Source organism: Podarcis melisellensis (assembly GCF_964234715.1).
Source record: "Podarcis melisellensis genome assembly, chromosome: 12".
Classification (NCBI taxonomy): domain Eukaryota; kingdom Metazoa; phylum Chordata; class Lepidosauria; order Squamata; family Lacertidae; genus Podarcis; species Podarcis melisellensis.
Genome location: NC_138544.1, coordinates 40,284,809 through 40,301,281, shown reverse-complemented (window position 1 = coordinate 40,301,281; position 16,473 = coordinate 40,284,809). Strand labels below are relative to the sequence as shown.

General features: G+C 43.1%; 1 protein-coding gene and 2 long non-coding RNA genes across 3 annotated transcripts in view; 1 reads left to right on the top strand and 2 right to left on the bottom strand.

The window, feature by feature from the left end:
- The window catches only part of LOC309353394, a 75,137-nt gene that overhangs the window by 19,492 nt on the left and 39,172 nt on the right, over positions 1 to 16,473 (bottom strand). The window lies entirely within an intron of this gene.
- Positions 194 to 9,600, bottom strand: LOC309353330 (uncharacterized protein encoded by LINC00614). The gene is made up of 5 exons (XM_081882738.1): positions 8,594 to 9,600; positions 4,488 to 4,591; positions 3,620 to 3,773; positions 1,991 to 2,151; positions 194 to 1,172 (listed from the first exon to the last, which is right to left on the bottom strand). The coding sequence occupies exons 2-5, from the start codon at positions 4,540 to 4,542 to the stop codon at positions 928 to 930; spliced, it is 615 nt and encodes a 204-aa protein (XP_081738864.1). The 5' UTR covers positions 4,543 to 4,591; positions 8,594 to 9,600; the 3' UTR covers positions 194 to 927.
- The window catches only part of LOC309353475, an 85,507-nt gene continuing 83,186 nt past the window's right edge, over positions 14,153 to 16,473 (top strand). Inside the window, exon 1 of the long non-coding RNA XR_014161890.1 lies at positions 14,153 to 16,099. This is a non-coding gene — a long non-coding RNA (uncharacterized lncRNA). The remainder of the gene's footprint in view (positions 16,100 to 16,473) is intronic.

The following is a 16,473-nucleotide window of genomic DNA, read 5'->3' as shown; positions in this document are numbered from 1 at the left end:
AACTTCCGAAGTGTTTGACAACCGAGGTTCCACTTTACAAATAAAAACCATGCACCACCTAGCACAGTGCATTACAGTTGATATAATACACAGAAAAATCATTTAGTGATCCACTAAGACCCTCAGCAATTTTCAAGTGGTCTATGGGGGGGGCGGAGTTTGGGAATCACGGTTAATGGTATGCATAGTAATAATAATAATAATAATAATAATAATAATAATAATAATAATAATAATTTTTATTTATACCCCGCCCTCCCCAGCCAAGGCTGGGCTCAGGGCAGCTAACAAGCAATAATAAAAACAAGATGAATGAATACAACTTAAAAACAAAAATAAAATACAACATTAAAATATTGAAACATTAAAATATTAAAATGTAGCCTCATCGCAGGAGGAGAAAGGAAAAGAAAAAAGAAAGAGAGGGAGGGAATCAAATTGGCTCCAAGCCAAAGGCCAGGCGGAACAACTCTGTCTTACAGGCCCTGCGGAAAGAAATCAGATCCTGCAGGGCCCTGGTCTCATGAGACAGAGCGTTCCACCAGGCCGGAGCCAGAGTTGAAAAGGCCCTGGCTATGGTTGAAGCCAATCTAACTTCCTTAGGGCCTGGGACCACTAGGGTGTTGCTATTTATGGACCTTGAGGCTCTCCGTGGGGCATACCGGGAAAGGCAGTCCCGTAGGTACAAGCGTCCTAGGCTGTGAAGGGCTTTAAAGGTCAAAACCAGCACTTTAAATCTGACCCTGTACTCCACCGGGAGCCAGTGCAGCTGGAAAAGCACTGGGTGAATATGCTCCTATGGCAAAGACCCCGTGAGGAGCCTCGCTGCAGCATTCTGCACCCGCTGGAGTTTCTGTGACAGCTTCAGGGGCAGCCCCGCGTAGAGCGAATTACAGTAGTCAAACCTGGAGGTGACCGTCGCATGGATCACTGTGGCCAGGTCAGTGAAACATAGTAACCAAGAATACCTTGTTTAATGGCTTTGTAACCAAGATCCAAAGCAGAAAGAAAAGATGAACAAGCTGTATCAATGGCAATTGATGGTCCAGTCAAATTAAAACTGTATGAAATCCGATGAGCAGCTGTACTCATTGCTGCCCCTGTGGCATCATAATGGTTTATTTCAGCAACTGCCCTGCTGGTTATAGATTCATAGTCTCGATTCATCAGGCCTGTAAATACAGAACATTTGTTTTTAAGGTCAATTTACACTCAAATCTACATCTAGTACTGGTTTTTATTCTTCACCTCCTATCCTACAATTATTTATTATTTCACTTTTATTCTGTGTTTCTTCTAAGGCACTTAAGTAGCATGTGTTTCCCCATCTCAGTTTCCCTTCACAGTAAATCCGATAACCAGCCTCGCACAACCAACATGCTTAAGTTTAATTAATGCCTGAAGGGGTTAAAAACTCAGAGTGAGCTCTCCTGCCAAGCTTAGCTATGTCACTTCCCCTGTCCTTGGGATGAGATAGGTAATCAGGCTTATGGTCCCATCTACTTGAGAAACTCAGTGTGTGAGGAGGTTTGAGCTGCTTGTTCCAGCTCAGCCACATGGCTCTCACCAGCCACCCTTGTGTTCATATTCCAATAAATCTAGGAACTTTTACCACTTTGTAACTAGGCTAAGTTTTCCTGCCTGTGCAATGTTTTCTGATGAACGTATGGAAAAGCACATGAAGCTGACATTTGATGAGTTTGTAAGTAAACCAATTTTTAAATTACCAAACTTCCTATGCTGGGGAAGAGAGGAATTTAGGAACTCGCTTGGAAAGACATATTTTAAAGGCCTAACAATATTATCCAATATTCTCAATTCTGACAAAGCAATTATCTAGGGCCTTCCAACATCATTTTATTTGGAATTGCCAGGTGTAAACGCCCATATAGATGTGGTGTTACCAATCATTGTGTGGCCCCCTCTAAAGCAGATATATGGTATGCAATGTAAATATACAAAATCTTCTGCATCATAGCTATTATCTTACCAACAAAAACCCCTGTTTTGGTACCACTAATGTTTTCAGGAGTGACTCCTGCATCTTCCAGCGCTCTGTAGGTACATTCCATGAGTAACTTTTGCTGAGGGTCCATACGCTCAGCTTCCTCATTGCTGATGCCAAACAGCTTGTTATCAAATGCATTCAATCTAAAAAAATTAAATGGAGGTATGACATGATATACGGTGTGATTCACATACTGCTTAATCCAACATGCTCTGATAAGATATACTTAAAATTCATTGAAGCCTAATACTACATGTTGTAAAGTAAAGGTAAAGGGACCCCTGACCATTAGGTCCAGTCGTCACCGACTCTGGGGTTGCGGCGCTCATCTCGCTTTATTGGCCAAGGGAGCCGGCGTACAGCTTCCAGCACATAAATTGTCAAGATAGGACACAGCAAATAGGACACTGTGCCCATGTCATTTCATAGCACAGTGGTACCTTAGTCTGTTCTTAAACCAAGGTGTGCTTTCCCATAGCAGCAGGGACTCAATTTACAAATGAAACACACTCAACGGGAAGCGGAACATGTTCTGCTTCCAAGGCAAAGTTCACAAACCAAAACACCTTCCAGGTTTGCAGCATTCTAAATCCAAGTTGTTCATAAACTAAGCTGTTCTTAAACCAAGGTACCACTGTATGAAGCTGGTGGAAATAGCAGTGAAACACCATGGCTTGAAACTATTGCACCAGGAAAAGCTGCACTGCAGTATAATCAGGGCTCCCCCACGCTCACCAGAACTCACTGGAACTCAGTTTGGCAACTCTCAGGTGGGCGCCATTGCCATTATAAGAGGACAAGGGAGGTGTTCATGGTGAGTTCCACCACCTCTTTTTCTAGAAAAAGAGCGCTGGGAATAAGGATAACTCTCATGTGGGAGACAACAGTGCTAAAATGGGTTATAGCTGCCTTAGTCCCAGGGTATGATCTGAAGCAAGAATGAGGCATTTGTTGGGCACACTGGCTGTGATTTATGGGACATTTGGAGGAGCACAGAGACAACATCTGGTCTGAAGGCACTTAGGGACATCTCCTTACTGAAGCTAAGCAGGTCCAGATGTACCTGGGTTGGTGACCGCCTGGGAACTTGGATTCCATGATGGAAGGAGGGGTATAAAGTGTAAGTAAATAATAATGATAATAATGAATTTATTATTGTTGTGGCGATTATTAACTAGTCACGTTTTCAGAAAAAAAGAACTCAAAGAGACTTAAAATGTGTCTCTGCTCATGCTGCTGACCAACACCACCTCAGTATGGGTCTTGCCCTCAAGGCCTTCCGATCATTTAGTTGGAAAAGAGATTAATACCCACACTCTAAATTGTAGCTGATGAGCAGAATGTGGAGGGACATTAGTATTATGATGACATCACCTTTTTTTGTGAAATTCATATAGTGTACAATTTCAGCATAAGATTTGCACCCAAAGCAGCTCCCGTAGTGTGGAAATGCATTCATTATAACGCAGCACTTTGAGATTGCTCGTTAGTTTTAAGAGATATTTTGAAAGGTTCATATAATAACACATATTACATCAGTGAGTCATTTCAAGGGAGAAATGTGCAAGTTTAGAAAGTCTGAAGGATTTATTAGCAAAATATATGACTTACTCATCAAGAAGAGCAGCACGAGTTGTACGTATTTTACCTGGTTTGTCGTCACCTGGATCATACCACTCTCTAATATTAAATCTTTCTGGAGGTATTTCTGTAGTGCAGTTTCTGCCATTCTCTAACACTTTCCAGAAACTGTCAATTCCTTCACCTGTTGCATGAAGATTTAAATATACATTTTTATATGTATTAAAATATACTGTTTTTGTTTTCAAAATGTCAAACCTGCCTTGTTCAGTTTATCTGAACTTACATGAGAAATCCAACTTTCAAAATGCGATACAAATTAAATTTGCATTTCAAGTGCTACAAAATTTCAAATTTCATAGAAAATTGGACCTTTTCCTAAATCACACAATCTCATCATACTGTCTGTAATTTTTCTGCATGATGTTCTTATGAAAATTGCATTCAGCTGTTACCATATTTGTTTGGATGGCATCTCGCAGATGAGAGCCATCTAGTTGTGAAGGCATAAGGTTTAGGTTAGCATATTCCAAGTTCAGGAAGGCAAAATACATAATTAAATTGATATGTGCTATTCTGCTTGTTGTGGAAGTTAGATCAGACATTTAAAGAGTATTGATGAGATGCAAAATTCCAAGATCTGTCATGTAACAAACCTGAATTTCCAGTGGACTTCATAATATCACAGACATTCACTTCTCCATGTTCATGACAGGGACATATTAAAAATATTTATAGCAAGAATTTAAATATTGGTATCTCTCAGTAACTAGTGCTGAGTTCTTAGTTTACTTTTACTTTAAATCATGAGAAAGCTTTATGCCATAGAACAATAAAAATAGTGAAAGAAACATGGATAACTTTCTTATATCACTCCTCCCACCCCTCAAAGACTTACCTCCAGGAAAGTTGCATCCTATACCCACAATAGCTATTTCATTCTCAGACGCCATCTTTATTTTATTTTTCTACTTGTGTTGGTCACTGAATAAGGCAATCGTCCTGTGGAAAAGAAGGCAGAGTTGTAAGTATTTATTTTTAATTGGTGCCTACTCCTTGAAATATAAGCAACCCTTTGTGATGACCGCAGAGTAATATTCTTCGATGAAGAGCAGATCAGTTCATAAATGTGTGTGTGTGTGTGTGTGTGTGTGTGTGTGTGTGTGTGTGTACTATATATCTATACAGTACCAATCTCTGAGGTACATTGAGATTCAGATGTGATCCTATTGCAATAAACAAACAGAACAGCAGGTGGCAGCCTACAGGTCACCTGGGCAACCAAGCACAGATGGAGGGAATGTTCAAGGTATATTGTGGAGGTCAAAGAAAGAGGACTGACATCCAAATCCTGTGTAAGAAAAGTAGGCAGTTCCATAAAGATTGATACGCAGACATGAGTTGGCTGCTGAAGAGGAAGTCAATGTTTCGAGACTTAAGACTCTCCTGAGGGGCAGACTGTGAGTACTGAGGGGAATTCCAAGGCCCCACCTTCCACTTTACATTTAAAGCAGAATCTTGCCCCATTAAACAGTCATAGCATCCCCCAAAGGATCCTGTCAGTAGTGCTTGCCGAGAGACCCTTATTCCCCTCACGCCGCTACACCTCTCAGTGCGGCGAAACAATAAATCCCTCTTACCTCTCTTTTTAATAAGGAGTATAATGGGGAAAGTGCTCTAGAGCGCGTGAGGTAACTTACACTTGACGTACTACAGGTATGCCAATTCTAGGGGGTTTAGGTGTTTTCAGCCCCCTCAATATTTGTTTGAAGGCACCCAGCGCCCCCCCCCAATGTTGAGGGAGACTGGTGCAACACACACTGACACACATACACCAGTCTTGGGGGGGGGGACCTGGTGCCTCTCACATAACATCTAACCTTTTTAAAATAAAATAAAATGTTTCTATTACCGTGGTACCTTAGTTCTCAAACGCCTTGGTACTCAAACGCCTTGGTTCCCAAATGCTGAAAAACCCGGAAGTAAGTGTTTTTTGGAAGCCGAACGTCCGATGTGGCTGTCGGCTGCTGTTTCCGGGGCGCCTGCACCAATCAGAAGCTGCGCCTTGGTTTTTGAACATTTGAGAAGTCAAATGGACTTCTGGAACAGATTAAGTTTGGTACTTTTGTTTTTGCTATTTCTTTTGCGTTTTTGTTTATGAGGCTTTTTCGGTTAATTTGTTTTTGTGACTGTGTGGAACCCAGTTCAGCTACTGATTGATTGATTGATTGATCGATTGATTGATTGATTGATTGAGTGAGTGAGTGAGTGAGTGACTGCGGAAATGGATAACACACACACACACACCCATCCAAACAATGACAACCATCAGTGCAGGTAAGAAAAAATAATAATTTTAATTTTTATCATCTACAAAACTTAGTTATTTTATAGTACAGTTGATTATTGCTTTCATTTTATGGATCAATTGTATTGTTAGTGAAATTCATGTTAAATTGCTGTTTTAGGGGTTTTTAAAAGTCTGGAGCAGATTAATCCATTTTGCATTACTTTCTATGGGAAAGCGTGCCTTAGTTTTGGAATGCTTTGGTTTTGGAACGGACTTCTGGGACGGATTAAGTTTGAGAACCAAGGTACCACTGTACTGATATGCTTCCCACCCCAGGATCCATCCTCATTTATTTATTCCCTGCAAACAAATCACAATGGAAGCTCAATGAAAAGCCAGTGCATAATCTCCCTTCAAACAAATCAAGATGGATTTTTAATAAACAGGAAGCCAGAGATGGCTAAATCTTCACAGCAAAGGAGAATCCTGTTGTGGACATTGGCTGTCATCAAGTGAGACAATTATTTGAAGGGCAGAAAGCTACATTTGGGCAGGAATGTAGTCATCTGGTCTTTATGGGGTTAGATTTCATACTTCTTATAAGACGGAGTAAGCCTCCAGCTTTTTGGGTTTTCTACCCAATTCTTTCTAGCTTCTGTTTATAAACATCCTGTTTTGGCTGGCCTAGATATATAAACTGAGCAGCTGCACTCACTTTACTCCTTACAAAAGATGTTCCTATGTAAAATGAGCTTTTCTCTTTTATTAGGAGCTATCGAAGAAAGTCCAATAAAAATAAAAATATCCCACTCACATCCCCTCCCTCTGTGAAGTATTTCACACTTGCATTGTTTGCAAGAGGCTGTTTATGTTAATGTTAAGCAATTGTTGTGTAAGCGCCTATACTTTGCCCTTTGCAGAAATTTCAACCTGGTCTATTTCTGCATTGTGCTATTGACATTTAAAACAACAATTTTAATTCCTTACTCCCCAGGACAATTTTTCTATAATGACAAATCGTAATTGAGTATCAGTACATTAAGGCGTGAGATGATTATCGGAACCAGTTTGCAGAAACAGCTACCAACAGTTTAGGAATGCAGCAGTTCTGCTACGGCAAGAGCAGGGGACAGAGGCATCCTCCCTTTGAGATGGAATGCACAGAGTCTCTTCCTTTAACTGATGACTAACAATGTAGTCACAGCGTAATGAACCTGAGGATCCTCCCAGCTCCCACACAAATAAGATGTTTTCAGAAGAGCACAGAAGCTCTCCTGTTTGCACAGCAGCATTTTGTTTCCGACTGTGGCTAACCAGATGCCTCTGGAAAGTTTTGTAAAACTGTACCAGGAGTTATTCCAGATTTGCTATTTCTGGATAGGCTTCAGTCACATACCAAAAAATTCAGGCTACACAATTAAAGTTGATAGGGTGCTCTTGCGCAACAAAAACACTCCCCCCTCCCCCCCCACCAGAAAAGGTAGAATTTTGGGATAAGGGGATTGGTGGGCAATTGCACTGGAAAGTGCGGAATAATTTATTGATTAAATGTATATACCTACTTATTGATTTATTGATTAAATGTATATACCTACAGGGATCACAGAGCAATTTACAATATAAAAACACAAAAGTACATAATGTAATAACAAACAAAGCAATACCCCTGCCTCTCACCTTTTTCGGATTGAGAAAGTCATCTGACCAGTGAGGGGGCCCAGCTCCTTAAAAAAAAGATCAGCCCCCCCCCAGTGCCTTGACCCCGAGGAGCTGGCGCTCTGGCCCCACACAGTTCAAAGGGCCTGGGTGAAGAGGGCTGTTTTCACCTGGCACCTATAAATACGTAAAGGCACCAGGCTTTGAAATTCCTGAAGTAACATGCTTCAGCTAAGGAGTAATTCCACTTGCTCTACTCATGTTCTCTGGGACACACATGCCGGCAAATATGCATATTTATCCCAAGTATATCATTAAGCATTAAGACCAGTGCTTTTATTAAAGAAAAAAAAGGTGCCGGTACTCAGTTTGGCTGGATCATGCCCAATATCCTTATGGAAATTATGAAACAATTGTAATGCCTCCCTATAAAACGAAAAGAAGATCTTATTATGGAAAAACTAATACTGAACCATTTTCAATAAAAGCATCCTGGGCACATTGAAAAAAAGCAGCTGAATAACCTTGTAGGTGTAAATAAAGCACATTCTGTTAGTTTCTATAAGCAGTTGGCAACACACAAGTAAAATATTAACTGCTCAACGACTTTATGATTTCAGATAACTTCAGGTGTGCATGCATTAGAGATATATACACCACCTATGTGTGATGGGGGCAAACCGGTCCTGGGTTCCCATTTCTCCAAAACATTGTCAATAAAAGTTATGTTCAAATTAATCAGCTACAGAACGGAATGTTATCTTTTCCAAGGAGAAAAGGCTGAATTGTTCAATCTACATTACACACACGTGCGTACACACACACACACCAAACTTTATAAGTGGATACTCACATAAACAAAAAGCTTGAAAGACATACACATAATGTACAATAGTAGTATAGAAAACAACTTGGAAGCATTCAGTTTACATATTTAAGATATACCAACAACAAACACAAGCACATATATATAAAGCCCATGCTTTTTTTTTTTTTAATGCACTTCTCCATTTTGTTTGTTTCCGCAACCAATACTTCCTCTGTTTAATAACACCTACCTTAGGCATGGATTTCCCAGGTTCCATGTGCTCTTTTTAAGGATCAGTTATCAGTTACACTGTCAATGAATCCCCAGTCCTTACTCTCTGTATAAAAGTCTATGGCTCCCTTAGTTGTTCTTCATATTTTCTAGACGCATTCAGGCTAGGCTGTCTGGTTATACCAGAACAGGCATGATGCTTAATTGGCAAGTAAACAGCACGTGGTTTTGTACACTGTCTTTCAACAGTCAGAGATCGCAGAAGCTAATGAAACATGAATAAGATTTAGAAAGATAAAATTGCCGTGGCAGAAGCAACAGCCTCAGACCACCAAATGAATTATGAGATCCTAGGCAAGATAAATAAATCTTATTTCTTAGCACAGTGGATAACACTATCATAATTATAAGTGTCCCATATTGTAATAGGCAGAGATTGGTTTTACTGGTCAGTTGCTGCAACTCCCTTCTCTTGCGGGGGCCCAATTAGTGCCATTGCCTTCCGTTAAGAGTTTGGGTGTAATCCTTGACGCCTCCCTTTCCATGGAGGCGCAAGTTACAGCAACAGCCAAGGCGACATTTTTCCACCTTCGCCGCATCAAGCAGTTGGTCCCTTACCTTTCCCGCCCCGACCTGGCCACAGTGATCCATGTGACGGTCATCTCCAGGCTTGACTACTGTAATTCGCTCTACGCGGGGCTGCCCTTGAAGCTGTCCCAGAAACTCCAGCGGGTACAGAATGCTGCAGCGAGGCTCCTCACGGGGTCTCTGCCATGGGAGCATATTCACCCAGTGCTTTTCAAGCTGCACTGGCTCCCGGTGGAGTACAGGGTCATATTTAAGGTGCTGCTTTTGACCTTTAAAGCCCTTCACGGCCTAGGACCCTCGTACCTACAGGACCGCCTCTCCTGGTATGCCCCACGGAGAGCCTCAAGGTCCATAAATAACAACACCCTAGTGGTCCCAGGCCCTAAGGAAGTTAGATTGGCTTCAACCATAGCCAGGGCCTTTTCAACTCTGGCTCTGGCCTGGTGGAACGCTCTGCCTCATGAGACCAGGGCCCTGCAGGATCTGATTTCTTTCCGCAGGGACTGTAAGACAGAGTAGTTCTGCCTGGCCTTTGGCTTGGAGCCAATTTGATTCCCTCCCTCCCTCTCTTTCTTTTTTCTTTTCCTTCTCCTCCTGCGGTGAGGCTACATTTTAATATTTTAATGTTCCATTATTTTAATGTTGTATTTTATTTTTGTTTTTAAGTTGTAATCATTCATCTTGTTTTTATTATTGCTTGTAAGCCACTCTGAGTCCGGCCTAGGCTGGGGAGGGTGGGGTATAAATAAAAAAATATTATTACTGTTATGATGATGATGATGATGATGATGATGATGATGATTATTATTATTATATGTTAAGGGGGCTACAGAAAGAGATCCAGCTGTCAGTACAGTGGTACCTCGGGTTAAGTACTTAATTCATTCCAGTGGTCTGTTCTTAACCTGAAACTGTTCTTAACCTGGAGCATCACTTTAGCTAATGGGGCCTCCCCCTGCCGCCGCGCTGCCAGAGCACGATTTCTGTTCTCATCCTGAAGCAAAGTTCTTAACCCAAGGTACTATTTATGGGTTAGCGGAGTCTGTAACCTGAAGCATCTGTAACCTGAAGCGTATGTAACCCGAGGTACCACTGTACATGCCATCTCCACCCTGACCAGTCCCCTTACCAACCAAAAGCATTCCTCAGTGTCAAACTAGTTAGGATGCTAAATGTATAATTGCCAGTCATGTACCTGTTTTTAAAATAAGAAGTAATCAACTTTTTGTGGGTTGAGGGCTGCATCCCTTGGGGGAAAGTGGTGGTGGTGGGCAGAGCTGTAGCCACAGGGGGGACTAGCCAGGTTGTTTGCCCCAGGCGAAGCCTCCAGAGGGACAAAATTGAGGCTCGTGGCCTGTGTGTGTGTGTGTGTGTGCATGCACAAAAGCACATGGGGGGGAGGTGCCAACTGGGTCTTTGACCTGGGTGAAATAAAGCCTAGTTTTGCCCCTGGTGGGGAGACTCACATAGCAGTCAGCAGCTATCCATTTCTATTTCCCTCCTCATGCTTGCTCTCAGCGGTGGAGCAAGCCAATCAGGTGCCTGGGGCAGCGCTCATGACCGCAGAGTAGAGCCAGTCGCACATGGGGGCGGGGGCAGTGGCCTGCGGGGCCTCCAAGGAGTCTGACTGCCTCCTCCCATACAGCTGAGGGGGAGGTGGCGGGCAGACCGTTTGGGGCAGCGCTGATCCTGTGGACGCCCAAGCCACTGCGTCACTCCCAGGAGAGACGTGTGGCTCGGGTGCACTGCAGGCCCTGCGCTGAGTGCCGCCCGGCATTTTGTCACCCCCTCAGTGGTGACACCCGGGCCGACCCGCCCCCACCGCACCCCCTTCCTCCGACCCTGCTTGTTCTCCCTCCCTCTCCCTGCTCCACCCTCCTCCCTGCGACTCCCAGCCTATTCATCCATTCTGCCCCACACCCCACAAACATCAATTCATACAAGCACAGAAAAACACACAGGGCACCTCCTTCCCCCCACCCCACCCAGCCACTTTTGTAGTTTGGTCTGCTTTCCCTCAAACTAGCTTCCACCTAGTTGAAACACCATATTTACTTCACAGTTAAGCTGAGGTGTGCGCATTTGAGACCAACATTGTGCATGTGCAGATGACAGCTTCATGATTAGAAGTGGCGAGGGGGAGGGGTTGCAGACATGGGGAGTCCAAACAGGTAATGCACATTGGATAAAGACATCTCTGCCCTGTCTCTGGTGTGCACAGAAACATGCAAACGTCACTTGAAATGCAGAGATGGTGGGGCAAACTTTTATGGTTGGGTGGCCATCTGTTATGGATGCTTGAGTTGAGATTCCTGCATTGCAGGGGGTTGGACTAGATGACCCTAAGAGCCCTTTCAGCTCTATAATTCTATGAGTCTAAGCCACTAATGTGTACATAGCCTCAGTTTCTTGGAACAGCACAAAGAAACCTATAGGTTCCATTTCAGTCTCTGCTTGTTGTCAGAATGCATGCTCCCCACATTAAATGTGGGGCGCCCTTTGCATGGTCGTGCGCAGCCCCCTGGACACCATTAGCACGGGCTTGGCTTCGCCTTCCCCAGGTGGGATACCTGGAGGTCTCCGCCTACCTCAGCCAGTTGCCCAATCCCGTCTGGGGAGGCCAGGTAGGGGGAGGGATCACCCTGCCCACACAATAGGGGGAGGATCTTATCTGGGAATTGTCAGTTGGCTCCAGAGCTCCCACCCTACCCATCCTCAGTTAAGACTTCTTTTGCAGGCGAACCTTTTCTCCACAGGTACGCGGGTGCTGCTACGGCCAGGTCACTGTTGAAGGGCCGGAAAGGAATTATCCTGCATTGGCAGGTTTGCCTTTCCTGTAGCAAAACGTCACAACTCTGGCGGTATCAGGCCTTGGGCGGAATCCTTTAGTCTATCTTCCCTAAATGGGGGTGGGCGTGTAGCGGTGACCCCCCCCTTCTCTTTGCAGCGGCAATCCCAGGGTTCTCTGTTAAAGGAGTTGTTTTGAGGGGAGACTTTGGCTGTACGTCTAGATGTCGTCATTGCTCTCCCCTGCGATGGCGGCGTAATGGGGGTGGGTTATCTCTGCTTGAACATATGTTCTCCAGAGCCAGCCTATCCCCCCACCACACTCTGGATAACCCTGATGTTCCCCAGATCCCAGGTGGGGGACTGGGAGGGATAAATGCCCAATGCCTGAGCCAAGGTCTACACTCATCTGAAACATAATAAAGTTGTGGCCAATTTTAATCCCATAGCACGTTGTCTTGAGTCGTTATTCCACACGGGGGCCGCCCAGGGTTTGGGGGACTCCGCCTGTCCATGCAAATCTAAGTGTCAGGTTTGTATACAGGTATTTTCTGTTGGCCACAGTGCACCCTCCCCCTTTCGTTGTTTCTGTGGTTGTATTCACCATTATTAATATGCATTTACGAGCTTGGTATAAAAGTACTTTTCTGAGAACTTGGGACTTTTTGGTTGCATAAGTACCATAAACTTATCAGTTTACAAATAGTACTGACACTTTAAAGTAATTCTGGGTGTCACCACTGAGGGGGTGACAAAATGCCGGGCGGCACTCAGCGCAGGGCCTGCAGTGCACCCGAGGGTGTCAGAAAATTAAGAAATTAATTAGAGCAATATGTGATGAGATATGGGTTTATAGCAAAAAAGGAGATAAACAACTTATATCCCCCACTCCACTCTTATAAATCTCCATACTACCACAAAAATTATGCAGCTGCACAGATCTCTCTGGTAACGTCAAGAACAGAGTACATAGGCACTGCACATCCTCTGTCGTTTTTATTCAGTGTCTGGCATTTAGGGGTGAATTTCTGTGCACATAAAAGTTAACTAATAAGCCCAATGTTCACTAACATACCTCTCCTATGATGCTCAGTGGAACAAAAAATGTCAGTCATCTCCATAGCTGTCAACCTTTCCTTTTTTTGCGGGAAATTCCCTTATTCCAGCACCATTTCCTGCTGCTTCCCGCTGCTACCCCGGATTGTTAGATATCTTGTAGACTGTCCCCGGGACAGGTGAGGCTGCTGCTGATCCCTTATTTTCGAGGTTGCTGATCCCTTATTTTCAAATTTGAAAGTTGACAGCTATGGTCTAAAGGGAAGTCCTCTTTCTGCACATAACTGTTAGTTCTCCTTCTGCACAAAACTGCTGCATTATGGGGAAGCCTTGCTCCTCTTTTCTTGCATTCTGGGAAGTCTCGCTTACAATCTGCTTCTGCACAAACTGTACAAAACTATTCCAAACACCAGGACATTCTTTTCCTTGTTCAGTCATCCTAAGCTCATGGAAGACAACATGACCTGCTCTTCATGCCTAGCTGACCACATCTACAGAACTTGATTGTTACATTATTTCATGTTATGATCAATCATTTGTAATTGTTTGTGCCATATTAATCTCTAGTTACAATTTAATTAGGAGGCTTCATGCCTGTCTAGTTCCAGCTTCGATTCCCAGCCTTTAATCCATCGATGATAAATGATCACATGTAATCCCCACCTCTCACATGTAATTCCCGCCTTAGTACTTATGTTAACCAATCAGCAACAAGTTTCTTTGTGTATCAACCAATCAGCCACAGGCCCACCTGTGGCAATGTTTGTAATATTCAATAAAAGAGGCTTTTCAGGGTCCGCCCAGACAGACGCCTCATGTTACACCTGCCTCTCGTCTCCTGTGATTTTTCATTCCTACAATGGTCATATCAGAACAGACTATCTGTATATTCATATTGTTTACATGTTTTCAAGCCACTTTACTAGAAATGACTGGTTGACTGGGCCTTAATTAGACATCTAAAGGAACATGTCTTAGAAAACATTGATCTGGCCATGATCAAGTCATCTGTGTGCTGTAACTTATGCATGATTTATTCTAACATGCAGCTAGACACATTTTGTGCTGTGTAGAAGAAAAAGAGGAAGAGTGTGAAATAATTTTTTGTGCAGTTCACATTGTAGCCTTATGAGGCTTTGCCCTTGGGTGGGAAAAATATTGCACCTGGGAAAGGGAAGTGGGAGTCAACAGACACTCAAGGAATAGTTTCAGAGAAAAAGGTTTTTATTTCTACCATCCATGAACTGGTAGAAGGAGCAAGTGTGATAAGTCACAAAAAGCATGCACGGAGTTCACAGTCATGTGCACAAGCATATATACCCCTTTCCAGTTCCCTCCTGCTTTCTCCCAGAGTCCTGCCCCATGAGTTCCTCTGAGCATGAACAGAAAGCTGTCTTGGGACTATTGGACTCTTCCCAGGAAAGGGGTTTCAGAGTGTTCAGATATGTTTCAATCTCTTGTTCTGGCATGGTTCCCGGACAGAAAGTAAGTTGCAATGTGGTTCTTTAGCAAGGCCAGAAGACATGAGAAAGGCCTGAGAAACAATGGACTGTTCTCTACCTTTGTTACAGCAGAGCAGAATGTTTCTGATGCTAAGAAAATGATTTTGAAAAGCTTTGAGAAGCTTTGAGCCTGCTTTGGTGGGGGGGGGGTGACTTTGGGCCTAGGTGAGGTCACCTGTCCTCACCTTCCTTCAACATATGAGTGAACCAAAGAGAACTTGCCCCAAACCTGTATCTTCGCATCCAGTGAATTCTTCTTTTATGTACCTATCTTTTCCTTGCCACCAATGATTTCCTCAGCCTTGCAGTCTATTTCTTCCTTTATTTTGCTGATAATTTTCATTTGTCCACCCCTTCCTTTCCCTTCCTTTTGTTTACTAAAAGTTTGAGGAGGGGGAACTACTATTGCAGAGGGGGTAGTTTAGAATAAGCCCTGCTGCACTCTGTCCTCAGTAAGTAGGCCTTATTCCACCCACATTTGGCGTATCAATGACACAATGTGACTTTTTCCATTTCACAGCTGCCTTTCTCCATTATAAAGGAGGACTCAGGGCATGTTACAAACTTGGTAAACCATTATCAAATCCACTGTAATGGAACAGTCATACTCACTGTTAAGAGGCTTCAGTGTATGAGCTACCCTCAGGAATGAGTACCCTGACTGAGATGCAGAAGGAATCCCCGCTAGGGCCATGGTAAGCTCACAAGTCCTACAGCAAGGATGGGGAGCTGGTTCCCACCCTGGCATTGCTGAGCTTCAACTCCCATCAGCCTTGACCATTGACCCTGCTGGCTGGAGCAGATAAGAGGAGGGCAACCAAAATGGTCAAAGGCCTGGAAACGATGCCTTATGAGGAACGGCTAAGGGAGCTGGGCATGTTTAGCCTGGAGAAGAGGAGGTTAAGGGGTGATATGATAGCCATGTTCAAATATCTAAAAGGATGTCACATAGAGGAGGGAGAAAGGTTGTTTTCTGCTGCTCCAGAGAAGCGGACACGGAGCAATGGATCCAAACTACAAGAAAGAAGATTCCACCTAAACATTAGGAAGAACTTCCTGACAGTAAGAGCTGTTTGACAGTGGAATTTGCTGCCAAGGAGTGTGGTGGAGTCTCCGTCTTTGGAGGTCTTTAAGCAGAGGCTTGACAACCATATGTCAGGAGTGCTCTGATGGTGTTTCCTGCTTGGCAGGGGGGTTGGACTCGATGGCCCTTGTGGTCTTTTCCAACTCTATGATTCTATGATTCTAAGAATTGGAGTCCAGCAATAGCTGAAGAGCTGCAGGTTTCCCAACCCTGTTCAGCACTAAACATAAATTTATTCCTTGTACACTCACATGTATAAGAATCTATATGTATCAGCTGGAAAAAATGAAATATATTTTCTAATGCAAGAATTCTTACTAAAGTAATATTAAATATACGTACAAAGAATCTTTAAAACATGCTGAGAGTCTTGTCCCCCTTCAACAAAAATCTGAAACAACACCCCCCTTTTTGTATTAAGAATAAACTTTCCATTTAGTCACATAAAAGTACACCTTTATTAACTGATTGAAAACAAGTACACCTTTATTAACTGATTAAAAACAATGTACTTTATTTGAACACAAAGAGTAATAATTGTTATTTTTGATGCAAAGTAGTAATAAAGCAAAAAGACTTCACTGTATAGCATAAAATTATAAAATATGCAAGTACAAAGTAGTAATGAAGGTAAAAACATCTTTCATATTAAAAATCGGGGGGGGGGATATGTACTTCACAATTTTAAACATGATATGCAAAGTTAACTAATATGGTACTTAACTAACCTCCAAAGTCTGCAAATATAAAGTGTAATGTTAATTATACTGCATACAGACCTGGGAATGAAGGCAGCCAATGGCAGTGAGGACTGAACTCCAAATACAGCCCTTTGCTCAGTTCACTTTTTAAAAGACCCAGGAGAGGCAGAAGCAAAGCTCT